Below are 20,300 nucleotides of genomic sequence, written 5' to 3' on the forward strand. Positions count from 1 at the left end.
GCATTTTCCTAAATAATCTGCTTTTTGCTATTGGGAATCATTTGGCTTTCTGCAGACGGTAAGACCAGCCAACTTGAGTTTGACTTTGATGCGGCAACGTCAGTCTTGACGCTGCGCAAGCCGGGCATGAACGCCGGCACTGACTGGAGCGTGATGCTGCAGTAACCATGGAGACGGAGGAGGAGGAGGAGGACAAAGTGACTGAAGAAAAGAAGAGGAATGAGCACTGTGAAGACTTAAGGACATCCATCTCCACACTTTTTTTCAGCTCTGAAAGGCTCTAACTAATAGTAACCACTAGATAGGATCATTCTCAAAACAGATGCTTGGATTTTTTTACTCAAAAATTGATTGAGAAAACTGCTCCTGAACATATCGCATTCTTTTTCCAAAGGGTAATCAGACATGATTCACTTCGGAGGCCAATTAAGTCAATCAGCTGCCGCACAAAAACTTTTTGGTGGTAGAAATCCTTTCAGCAACACACTTTCTTTTATCAGTGTTCTTTTTTTTCCACTTTTCTTGTTTACTGTCTTTTTTTTAATGCACTTGAGCAGAGGTGACAACCTTAAAGTGACTGTATCAAGAGCATCACTGGTTCAAAAGAACATTCCATAAATAATACTAAATATATTTCATAAAAATGAGCAGCCCGGGTAAAAAGGGGGTCACTCATGTACCGTATTTTTCGGAGTATAAGTCGCTCCGGTCGAAAATGCACAATAAAGAAGGAAAAAAACATATATAAGTCGCACTGGAGTATAAGTCGCATTTTTGGGGGAAATTTATTTGATAAAACCCAACAGCAAGAATAGACATTTGAAAGGCAATTTAAAATAAATAAAGAATAGTGAACAACAGGCTGAATAAGTGTACGTTATATGAGGCATAAACAACCAACTGGTATGTTAACGTAACATATTATGGTAAGAGTCATTCAAATAACTATAACATATAGAACATGCTATACGTTTACCAAACAATCTGTCACTCCTAATCGCTAAATCCCATGAAATCTTATACGTCTAGTCTCTTACGTGAATGAGCTATATAATATTCGTTGATATTTTACGGTAATGTGTTAATAATTTCACACATAAGTCGCTCCTGAGTATAAGTCGCACCCCCGGCCTAACTATGAAAAAAACTGCGATTTATAGTCCGAAAAATACGGCAGCGTTGTGTCCTACACACTCGGACAAGAGCATCCCCACGGAAGCAACTAACAATTTGCTACGATATAAAATACACTCTAATTGTATCTCAACTTTTCTCATTAGATCACGCCGGCAACTAACATAACTAATGAGTTACACCGGGTGTTGTTGTCGCGGTAAGAGGGCATTATATAATGCTTACAACACGTTTGCAAACAGTCACTTTAAAGGTTGTTAGGATATTTTAAGTCAGTTCCTTTTTCCCAGTGTGATCTTAGAGTGGTCATACTCATTGTTTTCTGCATCTCAATGAATACGGATACTGTGCAAAAATGTAAGAGTTTTGGATTTTCAATATAACTAAACGTTTTACATTTTGAATTTAACCACCGAGAGAGATTTGACTTTCATAAGTTCCATTTGGTTCAGATGCACCTGCAGACGACAATAGAGTAGTCCCATCTTGGCTTATCTTCCAATATTGCATCCTTGTCCAATAGTGTCGATCTTCTTTCGTATTGATAGTTGTTATGATCTAACCTTGCTGCAGCTTGACACAGGGGGAGACTGAAGTGAAGGAGCAGACTCGTTCTAATGATGTGACCAAGTGAAAATAAAAGATGACCAATTGTGAGACTTCCATCCATCCATTTTCTACAGCTTGTCCCTTTTTTGTTTTGAGTTATTTTGTTAATTGTGTGAATGCTCCAAACATTCACACATGCTTTTCTACATCAAAATTCATCTATTTAAACGTATTATTATTATTATTCTTCAGATTTTGGCGCGCTCTACTTTCCACATTTTCACCCCATTCAAACACTGCTGTCACGTCAAATTTCTTCCCCCTACAAAAACCTTCCCCCCCTATTTACTTCCGGGGGCATTTCCATACTTGCTAACCCTCCTGAATTTTCCGGGAGACTCCCGAAATTCAGCGCCTCTCCCGAAAACCTCCCGGGACAAATATTCTCCCGAAAATCTACCAATTTTCAGCCGGAGCTGGAGGCCACGCCCCCTCCAGCTCCATGCGGACCTGAGTGAGGACAGCCTTTTTTCACGACGGGAGGACAACAGGGTGACAAGAACTAAATCATCCAGACTAGAGATAAATTGTATTATGTTTATCTTACCTAAAAATAAATATATTTATTAATTTTAAAAAAAAAACTAAATGTTTACTATATTTTGCTAAAAACATCAAAATTAATTGTATTTTTATTTGTATTTTTTCTGACTCCTTATTACATCCAGGCATTAGAATTATACATTAAAATAAACATATTTGAAATAATTAATTTTAAATTATCATAATTCATTTAAAATGACCATTTTTAATTATTAAAATAATTGCTTGTTTATCAACAACTTTTGCATTATTCATTACATTTTGAAGCTCTCAGAAGCCAAGTTATGTTATATTCCTTAATATTTATTTATGCAAGTTTGAAGTATCAATTATCTCAACACAGTTTTTTTGCATATTTTCAGGATATATATATATATATATATATATATACATACACATACATGTATATATATATATATATATGTATGAAATACTTGACTTGGTGAATTCCAGCTGTCAATATACTCCTCCCCTCTTAACCACGCCCTCAACCACGCCCTGCCCCACCCCCGACCACGCCCCCACCTCCCGAAATCGGAAGTCTCAAGGTTGGCAAGTATGCATTTTCTCTTACGTCATTTCCTCTTACTTACGTCATTTCCTCTTACGTCATTGACAGCGATCGATAGAATCCAAATCTCCTGAAAATGGTGGTGTCACTGAATGACATTTGTCTTTATCTTTCCCAGGGGACTTATGTCAACATCAGCAGGCGTCGAAAAATTCCAGGCCGAGTGTTAGGGAAAATTTCAGGCGGAGTTTTAGGGCCGCTGCAGGGAACTGTTAAATGTCTGTACTTTAAATCAACATTATTGTTGAAACCATTTCACTAATATTAATTAATATATAATACTGTTAAATGTCTGTACTTTAAATCAACATTATTGTTGAAACCTTTTCACTACAATATTGTGTGTGCTGCTGTCCTGCGTCAAAGCCGAAGTGTTATCGATCGCTGTCAATGACGTAAGAGAAAATGACGTAAGAAGAAATGACCCCGGAAGTAAATAGGGGGGAAGGTTTTTGTAGGGGGAAGAAATTTGGCGTGACAGCTCCAAACATTCACACATGCTTTTCTACACCAAAATTCATCTATTCAAACGTATTATTATTATTCAGATTTTGGCGCGCTCTACTTTCCACATTTTCACCCCATTCAAACACTTCCAACTGCAAACTTTCTCTTGAGTGACGGCGCACGATTTAAACGTCAATTTGATGACGTCAACGTGATGGCGGCGCGTTTTAGGGACGTCACAACGTTGCCAGATACGCGTAGCTGTGTGAGCGGTTTGATGTGTGGTCAACAAGTAAAACAACCCATAATGTACGACCATTAGACCAATGCAATACACATCTAATAGCAAACATGTGCTAGATTATGTGCTTAGTTGTCGCATGTGCCTCCTTTAGTTTACTGAAGGGTTTAAGATGTAGTGTAGGCGATATGTCGTGTTGTATCAGCCGCTTCCCATCTGGCAACCCTGCGGGAGACTGGTTGCCATCATGGCGGCAGAAGGCGAAATGAGAGCCACCGAGGAGCTTGGAGAGCCTTCAACTACCTCCAATAATACCACACTCCATTCAGGTACTTCCAATTATGTTACACTCCATTCAACTACCTCCAATAATACCACACTCCATTCAGGTACTTCCAATTATGTTACACTCCATTCAACTACCTCCAATAATACCACACTCCATTCAGGTACTTCCAATTATGTTACACTCCATTCAACTACCTCCAATAATACCACACTCCATTCAGGTACTTCCAATTATGTTACACTCCATTCAACTACCTCCAATAATACCACACTCCATTCAGGTACTTCCAATTATGTTACACTCCTTTCAACTACCTCCAATAATACCACACTCCATTCAGGTGCCTGCAATAATGTTACACTCCATTCAGATACATCCAATAATGCCACTTGACTAGTTAGAGATTGTTTGTTAGGGACCAACCATGACTAGTCAGAGATTGTTTGTTAGGGACCAGCCATGACTAGTTAGAGATTGTTTGTTAGGGACCAGCCACGACTAGTTAGAGATTGTTTGTTAGGGACCAGCCATGACTAGTTAGAGATTGTTTGTTAGGACCAGCCACGACTAGTCAGAGATTGTTTGTTAGGGACCAGCCACGACTAGTTAGAGATTGTTTGTTAGGGACCAGCCATGACTAGTTAGAGATTGTTTGTTAGGGACCAGCCACGACTAGTCAGAGATTGTTTGTTAGGGACCAGCCATGACTAGTCAGAGATTGTTTGTTAGGGACCAGCCATGACTAGTTAGAGATTGTTTGTTAGGGACCAACCATGACTAGTCAGATATTGTTTGTTAGGGACCAAACACGACTAGTCAGAGATTGTTTGTTAGGGACCAGCCATGACTAGTTAGAGATTTTTTGTTAGGAACCAGCCACGACTAGTCAGAGATTGTTTGTTAGGGACCAGCCATGACTAGTCAGAGATTGTTTGTTAGGGACCATCCATGACTAGTCAGAGATTGTTTGTTAGGGACCAGCCACGACTAGTCAGAGATTGTTTGTTAGGGACCAGCCATGACTAGTCAGAGATTGTTTGTTAGGGACCATCCATGACTAGTCAGAGATTGTTTGTTAGGGACCAGCCATGACTAGTCAGAGATTGTTTGTTAGGACCAGCCACGACTAGTCAGAGATTGTTTGTTAGGGACCAGCCATGACTAGTCAGAGATTGTTTGTTAGGGACAAGCCATGACTAGTTAGAGATTGTTTGTTAGGGACCAGCCATGACTAGTTAGAGATTGTTTGTTAGGGGCCAGCCATGACTAGTTAGAGATTGTTTGTTAGGGACCAGCCATGACTAGTCAGAGATTGTTTGTTAGGGACAAGCCATGACTAGTTAGAGATTGTTTGTTAGGGACCAGCCATGACTAGTTAGAGATTGTTTGTTAGGGACCAACCACGACTAGTCAGAGATTGTTTGTTACGGACCAACCACGACTAGTCAGAGATTGTTTGTTAGGGACCAACCACGACTAGTCAGAGATTGTTTGTTAGGGACCAGCCACGACTAGTCAGAGATTGTTTGTTAGGGACCAGCCACGACTAGTTAGAGATTGTTTGTTAGGGGCCAGCCATGATTAGTTAGAGATTGTTTGTTAGGGACCAGCCACGACTAGTCAGAGATTGTTTGTTAGGGGCCAGCCATGACTAGTCAGAGATTGTTTGTTACGGACCAACCACGACTAGTCAGAGATTGTTTGTTAGGGACCAGCCATGACTAGTCAGAGATTGTTTGTTACGGACCAGCCACGACTAGTAGAGATTGTTTGTTAGGGACCAACCACGACTAGTCAGAGATTGTTTGTTAGGGACCAGCCACGACTAGTCAGAGATTGTTTGTTAGGGACCAAACACGACTAGTCAGAGATTGTTTGTTAGGGACCAGCCATGACTAGTTAGATATTTTTTGTTAGGAACCAAACACGACTAGTCAGAGATTGTTTGTTAGGGACCAGCCATGACTAGTTAGAGATTGTTTGTTAGGAACTAGCCACGACTAGTCAGAGATTGTTTGTTAGGGACCAGCCATGACTAGTTAGAGATTGTTTGTTAGGGACCAGCCATGACTAGTTAGAGATTGTTTGTTAGGGACCAGCCATGACTAGTCAGAGATTGTTTGTTAGGGACCAGCCATGATTAGTTAGAGATTGTTTGTTAGGGACCAGCCACGACTAGTTAGAGATTGTTTGTTAGGGACCAGCCATTACTAGTCAGAGATTGTTTGTTAGGGACCAGCCACGACTAGTTAGAGATTGTTTGTTAGGGACCAGCCACGACTAGTCAGAGATTGTTTGTTAGGGACCAGCCATGACTAGTTAGAGATTGTTTGTTAGGGACCAGCCACGACTAGTTAGAGATTGTTTGTTAGGGGCCAGCCATGATTAGTTAGAGATTGTTTGTTAGGGACCAGCCATGACTAGTCAGAGATTGTTTGTTACGGACCAGCCATGACTAGTCAGAGATTGTTTGTTACGGACCAACCACGACTAGTCAGAGATTGTTTGTTAGGGACCAACCACGACTAGTCAGAGATTGTTTGTTAGGGACCAGCCACGACTAGTAGAGATTGTTGTTAGGGACCAGCCATGACTAGTCAGAGATTGTTTGTTAGGGACCAACCATGACTAGTCAGATATTGTTTGTTAGGGACCAAACACGACTAGTCAGAGATTGTTTGTTAGGGACCAGCCATGACTAGTTAGAGATTTTTTGTTAGGAACCAGCCACGACTAGTCAGAGATTGTTTGTTAGGGACCAGCCATGACTAGTCAGAGATTGTTTGTTAGGGACCATCCATGACTAGTCAGAGATTGTTTGTTAGGGACCAGCCACGACTAGTCAGAGATTGTTTGTTAGGGACCAGCCATGACTAGTCAGAGATTGTTTGTTAGGGACCATCCATGACTTGTCAGAGATTGTTTGTTAGGGACCAGCCACGACTAGTCAGAGATTGTTTGTTAGGGACCAGCCATGACTAGTTAGAGATTGTTTGTTAGGGACCAGCCATGACTAGTTAGAGATTGTTTGTTAGGACCAGCCACGACTAGTCAGAGATTGTTTGTTAGGGACCAGCCATGACTAGTCAGAGATTGTTTGTTAGGGACAAGCCATGACTAGTTAGAGATTGTTTGTTAGGGACCAGCCACGACTAGTTAGAGATTGTTTGTTAGGGGCCAGCCATGATTAGTTAGAGATTGTTTGTTAGGGACCAGCCATGACTAGTCAGAGATTGTTTGTTACGGACCAGCCATGACTAGTCAGAGATTGTTTGTTACGGACCAACCACGACTAGTCAGAGATTGTTTGTTAGGGACCAACCACGACTAGTCAGAGATTGTTTGTTAGGGACCAGCCACGACTAGTCAGAGATTGTTTGTTAGGGACCAGCCATGACTAGTCAGAGATTGTTTGTTAGGGACAAGCCATGACTAGTTAGAGATTGTTTGTTAGGGACCAGCCACGACTAGTTAGAGATTGTTTGTTAGGGGCCAGCCATGATTAGTTAGAGATTGTTTGTTAGGGACCAGCCATGACTAGTCAGAGATTGTTTGTTACGGACCAGCCATGACTAGTCAGAGATTGTTTGTTACGGACCAACCACGACTAGTCAGAGATTGTTTGTTAGGGACCAACCACGACTAGTCAGAGATTGTTTGTTAGGGACCAGCCACGACTAGTAGAGATTGTTGTTAGGGACCAGCCATGACTAGTCAGAGATTGTTTGTTAGGGACCAGCCATGACTAGTCAGAGATTGTTTGTTAGGGACCAAACACGACTAGTCAGAGATTGTTTGTTAGGGACCAGCCATGACTAGTTAGATATTTTTTGTTAGGAACTAGCCACGACTAGTCAGAGATTGTTTGTTAGGGACCAGCCATGACTAGTCAGAGATTGTTTGTTAGGGACCATCCATGACTAGTCAGAGATTGTTTGTTAGGGACCAGCCACGACTAGTCAGAGATTGTTTGTTAGGGACCAGCCATGACTAGTCAGAGATTGTTTGTTAGGGACCATCCATGACTAGTCAGAGATTGTTTGTTAGGGACCAGCCACGACTAGTCAGAGATTGTTTGTTAGGGACCAGCCACGACTAGTTAGAGATTGTTTGTTAGGGACCAGCCATGACTAGTTAGAGATTGTTTGTTAGGACCAGCCACGACTAGTCAGAGATTGTTTGTTAGGGACCAGCCATGACTAGTCAGAGATTGTTTGTTAGGGACCAGCCATGACTAGTTAGAGATTGTTTGTTAGGGACCAGCCACGACTAGTTAGAGATTGTTTGTTAGGGGCCAGCCATGATTAGTTAGAGATTGTTTGTTAGGGACCAGCCATGACTAGTCAGAGATTGTTTGTTACGGACCAACCACGACTAGTCAGAGATTGTTTGTTAGGGACCAGCCATGACTAGTCAGAGATTGTTTGTTAGGGACCAGCCACGACTAGTAGAGATTGTTGTTAGGGACCAGCCATGACTAGTCAGAGATTGTTTGTTAGGGACCAGCCACGACTAGTCAGAGATTGTTTGTTAAGGACCAGCCACGACTAGTCAGAGATTGTTATTTAGGGACCAGCCACGACTAGTCAGAGATTGTTTGTTAAGGACCAGCCATGACTAGTTAGAGATTGTTATTTAGGGACCAGCCATGACTAGTCAGAGATTGTTTGTTAGGGACCAACCACGACTAGTTAGAGATTGTTTGTTAGGGACCAGCCATGACTAGTCAGAGATTGTTTGTTAGGGACCAACCACGACTAGTCAGAGATTTTTTGTTAAGGACCAGCCATGACTAGTCAGAGATTGTTTGTTAGAGACCAAACACGACTAGTCAGAGATTGTTTGTTAGGGACCAGCCATGACTAGTCAGAGATTGTTTGTTTGGAACCAGCCATGACTAGTTAGAGATTGTTTGTTAGGGACCAGCCATGACTAGTCAGAGATTGTATGTTAGGGACCAGCCACGACTAGTCAGATTGTTTGTTAGGGACCAGCCATGACTAGTTAGAGATTGTTTGTTAGGACCAGCCACAACTAGTCAGAGATTGTTTGTTAGGGACCAACCACGACTAATCAGAGATTGTTTGTTAGGGACCAGCCATGACTAGTTAGAGATTGTTTGTTAGGGACCAGCCACGACTAGTCAGAGATTGTTTGTTAGGGACCAGCCATGACTAGTCAGAGATTGTTTGTTAGGGACCAGCCATGACTAGTTAGAGATTGTTTGTTAGGGACCAACCACGACTAGCCAGAGATTGTTTGTCAGGGACCAGCCACGAGTTGTCAGAGATTGTGTGTTAGGGACCAGCCATGACTATCTAGGGATTGTTAGGGACCAGCCATGACTAGATAGAGATTGTTTGTTAGGAACCAGCCATGACTAGTTAGAGATTGTTTGTTAGGGACCAGCCAGGACTAGTTAGAGATTTTTTGTTAGGGACCAGCCACAACTAGTTAGAGATTGTTTGTTAGGGACCAGCCACGACTAGTTAGAGAAGGGACCAGCCACAACTAGTTAGAGATTGTTTGTTAGGGACCAGCCACGACTAGTTAGAGATTGTTAGGGACCAGCCATGACTAGTTAGAGATTGTTTGTTAGGGACCAGCCATGACTAGTCAGAGATTGTTTGTTAGGGACCAGCCATGATGAGCCATACTGGGCTAACTGGAGTTGAAATATATTCACCGTCAATTAGAACCCAAAGTTCTAACTTTCACAAAGAATACTTAACCTGGGTCTTAGTATCAGTATGGTTCACAAAGTCAAGTACTTTTTTCTGCTCTAAATGAGAAGATGGCAGCACTGTAGAGTACTGACTACACAACATGCTAGCTTCACTCCCAGAATGGTGGGCATGAAGGTCAAAGTGACAAATGTCCTTTAGTCTGGATTGATGTGCCTTTTTAATTCCTCTCTACAGCCATGGAAGTCGCAGAGGTTCCCACAAAACCTCTTCCAGAGATGTTAAATGAGAACACCGAGTCCTCTGAAGACCCAGATGGTTTTCCCATCGGTCTTTCTCCAGCAGACTCTGAAGGTCCTCCAGCTGCGGACCAAGACGATGGTGACATGCCAGCAGACTCTGAAGGTCCTCCAGCTGTGGACCAGGACAATGGTGACATGCCAGCAGAATCTGAAGGTCTTTCTCCAGCTGCGGACGAGGACGATGGTGACATGCCAGCAGACTCTGAAGGTCCTCCAGCTGCGGACGAGGACGATGGTGACATGCCAGCAGACTCTGAAGGTCCTCCAGCTGCGGACGAGGACGATGGTGACATGCCAGCAGACTCTGAAGGTCCTCCAGCTGCGGACCAAGACGATGGTGACATGCCAGCAGACTCTGAAGGTCCTCCAGCTGCGGACCAGGACGATGGTGACATGCCAGCAGAATCTGAAGGTCTTTCTCCAGCTGCGGACGAGGACGATGGTGACATGCCAGCAGACTCTGAAGGTCCTCCAGCTGCGGACGAGGACGATGGTGACATGCCAGCAGACTTTGAAGATCTGTGGGAGGCTGCACACAGCATCCCCCAGGACTTCTCCAGCTGGACTAACCTGTTGAAATACTGCGAACAAGAGGTGAAACATGGAACATTCCATTTCAACCCCACATGAGTTTATATCTCTTAGCGTGTACTTAGACTTAGACTTAGACTTAGAAAATCTTTATTGTCCCCGAGGGGCAATTTGATTTGCAGCAGTAGTCATTAAAAACAAGGTTCAACAGTAAAACGAGGTACAACAGTAAAAATGAAGTACAACAGTAAAAACAAGGTACAACAGTAAAAACAAGGTACAACAGTAAAAACAAGGTACAACAGTAAAAACTAAGTACAACAGTAAAAACAAGGTACAACAGTAAAAACAAGGTACAACAGTAAAAACAAGGTACAACAGTAAAAACGAAGTACAACAGTAAAAACAAGGTACAACAGTAAAAACGAAGTACAACAGTAAAACAAGGTACAAAAATACATAAAATACATACAACATACAAACATGAAAGCATTGTAAAATGTCAGACACAATTTCTTTCTTCTCAGCGCCACTTTGCGGCGTCTCGGAGAGCCCTGGTGGCGTTCCTGGCCCGCTATCCCCTCTGCTACGGCTACTGGAAGAAATATGCTGACTTGGAGCGCCGTGCTGGTAACAACGACAAAGCACTGGAAGTAAAGAGATTTCAGTTTTCAAACACAGATTGTACCACACGGGCGTATTTTCAAGAGGCTGTTTGTGTCATCAGGTGTGTGTCCAGGGTCTGCAGGCCATCCCTCTGAGTGTAGACTTGTGGATCCACTACATCAACCTGCTGCTGGGAATGCTGGACATGAGCCTGCCCGAGTCACCCCAGCGTATGCGCAGGTGCGTGCCAGCACAAGCACAACATGCACTATTTCCTACCCATGGTGGCTGTTTGTATACTCAACTGCAGAGAGTTCCAAACATCCATTAGGTGTGATTTTTCTTTACTTTTCACTTTTTATTAGACTATTTAGAAGGAAATAAAATACAGAGACTTGCCCCAAAAAAATGGATATCTTAGTCAGACTTAGGGCTGGGCGATATATGGAGTTTGTAAGATATATCGATATATTTTGTTAACAAGATATGAATTAAGGTAATATCGATATAATTTATTTCACGTTAAAATGACCAAACGCCGCTTATTTGTTGTGTTCCTTGTTCTCGCCCTCTTCCCCTCCATGGGCTACTAAACCTCTCCCCTTCCTCCTTCCAAGAGTATAAGAACATCCATGATTGGTTGGTTGTTTACTATAATGATAATTGGTTAGGGACAGGCCAATCAGAGGCAAGATAGGGCGGGTCATGGAACCAGGAAGGGAAACCACAAAGTGCCTGCCTGCAAATCTATTTTTTTATCTGAGTTGGTACATTTTGTATTATTTGCACAGCTATGTTATTTATTTTACGTATAAATAATATTTTTCCATTTTATTTATGTTATGTACGGTAATTTTGTGTTACTTAAACAGTTTATTTTCTATGCTGTTAATACCCATCTTGACTAACTGGGTTAATACAAGTGTTTACAATACACTTGTCATTCACTTCAATTTCACTGAATATTGCTCAAAAATGAATATCTTTATATGTATACTTTCACCGAAAAATATATGGAGACATACCGTATATCGAATATGGAGTTTAAGTAAAAATTAGAGATGGCCGATAAATGCTTTAAAATGTAATATCGGAAATTATCGGTATCGTTTTTTTTATTATCAGTATCGTTTTTTTAAATTAAATCACCATAAAAAACACAAGATACACTTACAATTAGAGCACCAACCCAAGAAACCTCCCTCCCCCATTTACACTCATTCACACAAAAGGGTTGTTTCTTTCTGTTATTAATATTGTGGTTCCTACTAGGGATGTCCCGATCCAGGTTTTTGCACTTCCGATCCGATACCGATATTGTTTTTTGCACTTCCGATCCGATACCGATACTGACCGATACCGATACTGACCGATACTGGCCTATCCGAGCATGTATTAAAGTTTAAAGTTATTTAGCCTACTTAGTTGTCAGAATCATGTTGAAAAGGGTTTTAGTACTCTTGATAACAACTAGCCAGCTGAATTAGGGGAGTTTGAATAATACACAATGGTTGGTAACAAGAAACTGACCTGTTTATTCAAGGATAAACACAAAATAGACAAAATTATACATGACAAACAGAAATGGCATAATTTAAACTAGGGCTGGGCGATATGGCCTTTTTTTAATATTGCGATATTTTAAGGCCATATTGCGATACACGATATATATCTCGATATTTTGCCTCAGCCTTGAATGAACACTTGATGCATATAATCACATCAGTATGATGATTCTATGTGTTTTGATTGATTGATTGAGACTTTTATTAGTAGGTTGCACAGTGAAGTACATATTCCGTACAATTGACCACTAAATGGTAACACCCGAATAAGTTTTTCCACTTGTTTAAGTCGGGGTCCACTTAATAAATTGATTCATGATACAGATATATACTATCAGATATACAGGTAAAAGCCAGTAAATTAGAATATTTTGAAAAACTTGATTTATTTCAGTAATTGCATTCAAAAGGTGTAACTTGTACATTATATTTATTCATTGCACACAGACTGATGCATTCAAATGTTTATTTCATTTAATTTTGATGATTTGAAGTGGCAACAAATGAAAATCCAAAATTCCGTGTGTCACAAAATTAGAATATTACTTAAGGCTAATACAAAAAAGGGATTTTTAGAAATGTTGGCCAACTGAAAAGTATGAAAATGAAAAATATGAGCATGTACAATACTCAATAATTGGTTGGAGCTCCTTTTGCCTCAATTACTGCGTTAATGCGGCGTGGCATGGAGTCGATGAGTTTCTGGCACTGCTCAGGTGTTATGAGAGCCCAGGTTGCTCTGATAGTGGCCTTCAACTCTTCTGCGTTTTTGGGTCTGGCATTCTGCATCTTCCTTTTCACAATACCCCACAGACTTTCTATGGGGCTAAGGTCAGGGGAGTTGGCGGGCCAATTTAGAACAGAAATACCAGGGTCCGTAAACCAGGCACGGGTGGATTTTGTGCTGTGTGCAGGCGCCAAGTCCTGTTGGAACTTGAAATCTCCATCTCCATAGAGCAGGTCAGCAGCAGGAAGCATGAAGTGCTCTAAAACTTGCTGGTAGACTGCTGCGTTGACCCTGGATCTCAGGAAACAGAGTGGACCGACACCAGCAGATGACATGGCACCCCAAACCATCACTGATGGTGGAAACTTTACACTAGACTTCAGGCAACGTGGATCCTGTGCCTCTCCTGTCTTCCTCCAGACTCTGGGACCTCGATTTCCAAAGGAAATGCAAAATTTGCATGGTTGGGTGATGGTTTGGGGTGCCATGTCATCTGCTGGTGTCGGTCCACTCTGTTTCCTGAGATCCAGGGTCAACGCAGCCGTCTACCAGCAAGTTTTAGAGCACTTCATGCTTCCTGCTGCTGACCTGCTCTATGGAGATGGAGATTTCAAGTTCCAACAGGACTTGGCGCCTGCACACAGCGCAAAATCTACCCGTGCCTGGTTTACGGACCATGGTATTTCTGTTCTAAATTGGCCCGCCAACTCCCCTGACCTTAGCCCCATAGAAAATCTGTGGGGTATTGTGAAAAGGAAGATGCAGAATGCCAGACCCAAAAACGCAGAAGAGTTGAAGGCCACTATCAGAGCAACCTGGGCTCTCATAACACCTGAGCAGTGCCAGAAACTCATCGACTCCATGCCACGCCGCATTAACGCAGTAATTGAGGCAAAAGGAGCTCCAACCAAGTATTGAGTATTGTACATGCTCATATTTTTCATTTTCATACTTTTCAGTTGGCCAACATTTCTAAAAATCCCTTTTTTGTATTAGCCTTAAGTAATATTCTAATTTTGTGACACACGGAATTTTGGATTTTCATTTGTTGCCACTTCAAATCATCAAAATTAAATGAAATAAACATTTGAATGCATCAGTCTGTGTGCAATGAATAAATATAATGTACAAGTTACACCTTTTGAATGCAATTACTGAAATAAATCAAGTTTTTCAAAATATTCTAATTTACTGGCTTTTACCTGTATACTATCATCATAATACAGTCATCACACAAGATAATCACATTGAATTATTTACGTTATTTATAATCCGGGGTGTGGAGGGGGGCGCCGGATGTAAGTGTCAAAAAGACAGCCAAAAGAGTTTGATATGAGAATAAATCTAAAGTTAAAATATAGGGTAGAAATGCACCCATTTGCAGGAAATGTACCGTCTTGATTTTCAAAATTTTCTTTCAAGGCTTGCATGTCTACATTAAAGCATTCTTCTTCATACTGCATTAATATATGCTACTTTTAAACTTTCATGCAGAGAAGGAAATCACAACTAAAAAAATCACTAATTTTTTCATACGGTGTTGATATGGAAATGTTTGCCTCGGCATTTTGATGGTGTGGGCGTGTGGCACCGAATGGAGATAAGCGTCTCGACAGACGTCACAATATTTGAACAATGATGACGAAAACTGTTTTCTCTGTCGTGTCCGTGTGTCGAAAATTGTTATGCGCTTATTTTTTTATTTGATTTTGTGCGTGGCATATAATTGCTATGCGCAGAGGACGCTTAAACAGTGCGCAATTGCACAAGCGCGCACCTTAGAGGGAACGTTGGTCACACGGCTACGCTAGCATCACAGCTAACGTTAGCCATGCTGCTATCTCTCTGCTCGGGGAGGACGTATACGTATGTGACGTATGACGTGACAGTATGTGACGTATGACGTGACAGTATGTGACGTGTGTAAGAAGGTGCACTTGCTGTCTGTGAGAGGGAGACACAGGAAAGAGTGAGAAGAGCCTGTCGTGTAATGCCAGCAGCTAAAAGCAACTGCGTGAGAATCCACAGACCTGTGGATGTGTTGAAGGTGTGCTGGAAAATGCGGAACGGAATGTAGGGAGCAGCAGAAAAGTGGAATGTATTATTTAAATAGGTGCGTTGGAAAACACGGAGCGGAGTTTTTTTTTTAACTGGATCTGGATCGGCATTTTCCCATGCCTTGCCGATACGCATTTTTTGGCAAATATCGGCGGCCGATCCGATCCAAATATCGGATCGGGACATCCCTAGTTCCTACATTATATATCAAAATATATCAATACAGTCTGCAAGGAATACAGTCCGTAAGCACACATGATTGTGCGTGCTGCTGGTCCACTAATAGTACTAACCTTTAACAGTTCATTTTACTCATTTTCATTCATTACTAGTTTCTATGTAACTGTTTTTATATTGTTTAACTTTCTTTTTTATTCAAGAAAATGTTTTTAATTTATTTATCTCATTTTATTTTATTAATTAAAAAAAAAAAAAGGACTTTATCTTCACCATACCTGGTTGTCCAAATTAGGCATAATAATGTGTTAATTCCACGACTGTATACATCAGTATCGGTTGATTAAAGAGTTGGACAATATTGGATATCGGCAAAAAGCCATTATCGGACATCCCGAGTAAAAATATATCGAGATATACTTTTTCATCCATATCGTCCAGCCCTAGTCAGTCTAGTGCAAAACTTAAGAGAAATAAATAAATACAATTTTATTTTGTTCAAAAAAAAAGGAAAACACTAAAAATAAACAAACAACATTGATATATGTTTCTGGGAGCATACATAAAAAATGTTTTTACCTTTCCAGTAGTCTAGTTTTGTCTAACAGTTGCTTCTTTACCAAACATAAGTATAATAAATGTTTTTCTAGATCATTTATCCACTTCAATGATCTTTTCTTCAACTGGTCTTCCCTCAGATGTAGTATATGAGTCATTTTCTCCATTGTCCATATTTCCTTTATAATGTCTAGCCACAGATTCCGAGTAGGAGGTTGGAGTTGGTAGCAACTTGTGATGGCTGTCCAGAGGCCGACAGGTGCCACTAGGTGCCACTAGGTGCTACTAGGTTCTACCAGGTGCCACCAGGTGCCACTAGGTGCCACTAGGTTCCACTAGGTGCCACTAGGTGCCACCAGGTGCCACTAGGTGCTACTATGTGCCACTAGGTGCTACTATGTGCCACTAGGTTCTACCAGGTGCCACCAGGTGCCATTAGGTGCCACTAGGTTCCACTAGGTTCCACCAGGTGCCACTAGGTGCTACTATTTTTTCACTGGAAAAAAGTCTGAAAAAGATGGGTCATTGAATATTAGGGAATATAAGACAACTATAATTAAACTCAAACCATTAACCTATGGTTAATGGTTTGAGTTTATTTGGAACATGCATACAATTACAACATGATACATCACACATGCATACAATTACAACATGATACATCACACTTGTATACAATTACAACATGATACATCACACATGTATACAATTACAACATGATACATCACACTTGCATACAAGTACAACATGATTCATCACACTTGTATACAATGACAACATGATACATCACACACGCATACAATTACAACATGATACATCACACTTGTATACAATGACAACATGATACATCACACATGTATACAATTACAACATGATACATCACACATGCATACAATTACAACATGATACATCACACATACATACAATTACAACATGATACATCACACATGCATACAAATACAACATGATACATCACACATGCATACAATTACAACATGATACATCACAAATGCATACAATTACAACATGATACATCACACATGCATACAATTACAACATGATAGATAACACATGCATACAATTCCAACATGATACATCACACATGCATACAATTACAACATGATACATCACACATACATACAATTACAACATGATACATCACACATGCATACAAATACAACATGATACATCACACATGCATACAATTACAACATGATACATCACAAATGCATACAATTACAACATGATACATCACACATGCATACAATTACAACATGATACATCACACATGCATACAATTACAACATGATACATCACACATGCATACAATTACAACATGATACATCACACATGCATACAATTACAACATGATACATCACACATGTATACAGTTACAACATGATACATCGCACATGCATACAATTACAACATGATACATCACACATGCATACAATTACAACATGATACATCACAATTTCCTGTTTCTCTTTTCAACATGTTCGAAAAGGAGTAGGAAGAAGCAGAGCTTATTTAATCCTACCCCTTTTCCATTACATAGCAATTGCTAACACTTTTGTTCACTTCCTGTTCTCAATTTCTTCACAATTTACTCCATAAATAACAAATTAATAATAATAAATCGTAAAGTAAGTACCGGTAGTATTTCATATTATGAGATGAAAAAGATTATCAATACGTTCAAAATGTTTAAAATGGTTTTGTAAAAAAAACACTTTTGAGTGTTAATCCATTCCATAATTGAATTGCACATACTGATATACTAAAGGTTTTAAGTGTTGTACGTGCATACAAATGTTTTAAGTTACATTTTTCTCTGAGGTTATATTTCTCCTCTTGTGTTGAGAAGAATTCTTGACTAGCAGGTTATAGTTTGCTTTGTGCATAATTCCAATTCATTATGTTGTTACATTTAAATATTTTTGATTGAATAAACAAAGTATTAGAATGTTGTCTATATCCAACATTGTGTATTATTTAACTGATCTCTTTTGGAACACAGTTTGTGACTGAAGTATACTTTTGTAGTTATTTCCCATATTTCTACACAATAAGTCAGATATGTAACACTAGTGAGCAGTACATAATATGGAGTGACTTTTTTTGTCCAATACATACTTTAGTTTTATTTATTATTGATTTCTTGCCACCTTATGTAATAACGTTTTATATGAGATTTCAGGTTCATAAGTATTTCTGTCCTATATTAGCAAGCGAGCTGGAGAGATGCAAGTGAGAGCCGCTGGGAAAAAGTGCCTCAAATGTTTTTTTTTGCAAGTTAGCAAAGCGAGTCAATACAATATTTACAATCATGTGCTGTTTTATGTACAAAATTCGTACAAACTTTGTTTGACAAGGCACCTTTTTCCAATTCCTAATTTTTAACCAGCCGATGTTGAAATGTTGCTAGAAAATGCTACAAAAGTAGAGCTTTACAGATGCCATGTGTACTGTGTAGGGTTGCAAAATTCCGTGAATTTTCAAAGTTGGAAACTTTCCATGAGAATGAATGGGAATAAACATTGAATGCAACATGCTAGATCTTGCAGCATGATTATTAGCTAAAACAACCTGATTTCATGCAAATTCAGTTGAATTTCAACCCTGTACTGTGCATTCTTCCATCACATGCACATATAATTCCCGGCATGCTTCACACTACTGCAGGGCTATTGAGGCCACACTAGTATTTGAGCCCAAGGACTTCATCCAGTCAGGTAAGTGTTGATGATATTACCGGGGTAAATATATTTGATCTATGGTATTTAAGTTGAATAGAGGTGTAATTGCTTGTTACTGTATGACTGTAGACTACTTCCACTCAAGCTAGCTAGCTGTTCCTGTACTTGTTAAATGATTCTGGGGCCAAAATCTCTAGCTAGCTAGGTTTATGTACCACCACAGTCTCATAATGAACCGAAAATATTTCTCCGTTAGCCGTGATGCTAATTTTCTCTATGTTAAATCCCATTCATTCATGCTAACAACGTTAGCGATCGGAATTGACCTTTTTTGTGATGTGTAAAGTTCATCTAGCAAATACTAAATGAAAAGGTGTAGTTTCCTCTGCCTTCTGTTCTGCTGGCCATTCTGTTGTCATACAAGAATGTAGGTTATAGTTGGATTTAGCATGCTGATTGGCTGTTCATTTAATCATCTAGCCCAGTGTTTTTCAACCTTTTTTGAGCCAAGGCACTTTTTTTGCGTTGGAAAAATCCGGAGGCACACCATCATAAAAAACAAAACTCCATCCATCCATCTTCTTCCGCTTATCCGAGGTCGGGTCGCGGGGGCAGCAGCTTAAGCAGGGAAGCCCAGACTTCCCTCTCCCCAGCCACTTCGTCCAGCTCATCTCGGGGGATCCCGAGGCGTTCCCAGGCCAGCCGGGAGAGATAGTCTTCCCAGCGTGTCCTGGGTCTTCCCCGTGGCCTCCTACCGGTCGGACGTGCCCGAAACACCTTCCTAGGGAGGCGTTCGGGTGGCATCCTGACCAGATGCCCGAACCACCTCATCTGGCTCCTCTCGGTGTGGAGGAGCAGCGGCTTTACTTTGAGCTCCCCCCGAATGACAGAGCTTCTCACCCTATCTCTAAGGGAGAGCCCCGCCACTCGGCGGAGGAAACTCATTTCGGCCGCTTGTACCCGTGATCTTGTCCTTTCGGTCATGACCCAAAGCTCATGACCATAGGTGAGGATGGGAACGTAGATCGACCGGTAAATCGAGAGCTTTGCCTTCCGGCTCAGCTCCTTCTTCACCACAATGGATCGATACAGCGTCCGCATTACTGAAGACGCCGCACCGATCCGCCTGTCGATCTCACGATCCACTCTTCCCCCACTCATGAACAAGACTCCGAGGTACTTGAACTCCTCCACTTGGGGCAAGATCTCCTCCCCAACCCGGAGATGGCACTCCACCCTTTTCCGGGAGAGAACCATGGACTCGGACTTGGAGGTGCTGATTCCCATCCCAGTCGCTTCACACTCGGCTGCGAACCGATCCAGTGAGAGCTGAAGATCTTGGCCAGATGAAGCCATCAGGACCACATCATCTGCAAATAGCAGTGACCTAATCCTGCAGCCACCAAACCAGATCCCCTCAACGCCCTGACTGCACCTAGAAATTCTGTCCATAAAGGTTATGAACAGAATCGGTGACAAAGGGCAGCCTTGGCGGAGTCCAACCCTCACTGGAAACGTGTCCGACTTACTGCCGGCAATGCGGACCAAGCTCTGGCACT

The 20,300-nt window shown here is 41.1% G+C and overlaps 2 protein-coding genes across 4 annotated transcripts in view; both read left to right on the top strand.

Moving 5' to 3' along the window:
* The window catches only part of ganabb (glucosidase II alpha subunit b), a 52,850-nt gene extending 51,059 nt beyond the window's left edge, over positions 1-1,791 (top strand). For both annotated transcript variants that reach the window (XM_061930452.1, XM_061930453.1), the window contains one exon: positions 56-1,791. In XM_061930452.1, coding sequence (XP_061786436.1) covers positions 56-165 — 110 coding nt within the window. In that variant the 3' untranslated portion in view covers positions 166-1,791. The remainder of the gene's footprint in view (positions 1-55) is intronic.
* Positions 1,792-3,514: 1,723 nt separating this feature from the next.
* LOC133576995 (pre-mRNA-processing factor 39) overlaps positions 3,515-20,300 on the top strand; it is a 55,075-nt gene continuing 38,289 nt past the window's right edge. Inside the window, exons 1-4 of one of the 2 annotated variants that reach the window (XM_061930454.2) lie at positions 3,515-3,874; positions 9,756-10,414; positions 10,879-11,004; positions 11,079-11,197. In XM_061930454.2, the coding sequence (XP_061786438.1) occupies positions 3,793-3,874; positions 9,756-10,414; positions 10,879-11,004; positions 11,079-11,197 (986 nt within the window). In that variant the 5' untranslated portion in view covers positions 3,515-3,792. Of the gene's footprint in view, positions 3,875-4,085; positions 4,175-9,755; positions 10,415-10,878; positions 11,005-11,078; positions 11,198-20,300 lie in introns of those variants that run through there. The other variant, XM_061930455.1, reaches the window with a different exon arrangement.

Source organism: Nerophis lumbriciformis, linkage group LG36, assembly GCF_033978685.3.
Source record: "Nerophis lumbriciformis linkage group LG36, RoL_Nlum_v2.1, whole genome shotgun sequence".
Lineage (NCBI taxonomy): Eukaryota > Metazoa > Chordata > Actinopteri > Syngnathiformes > Syngnathidae > Nerophis > Nerophis lumbriciformis.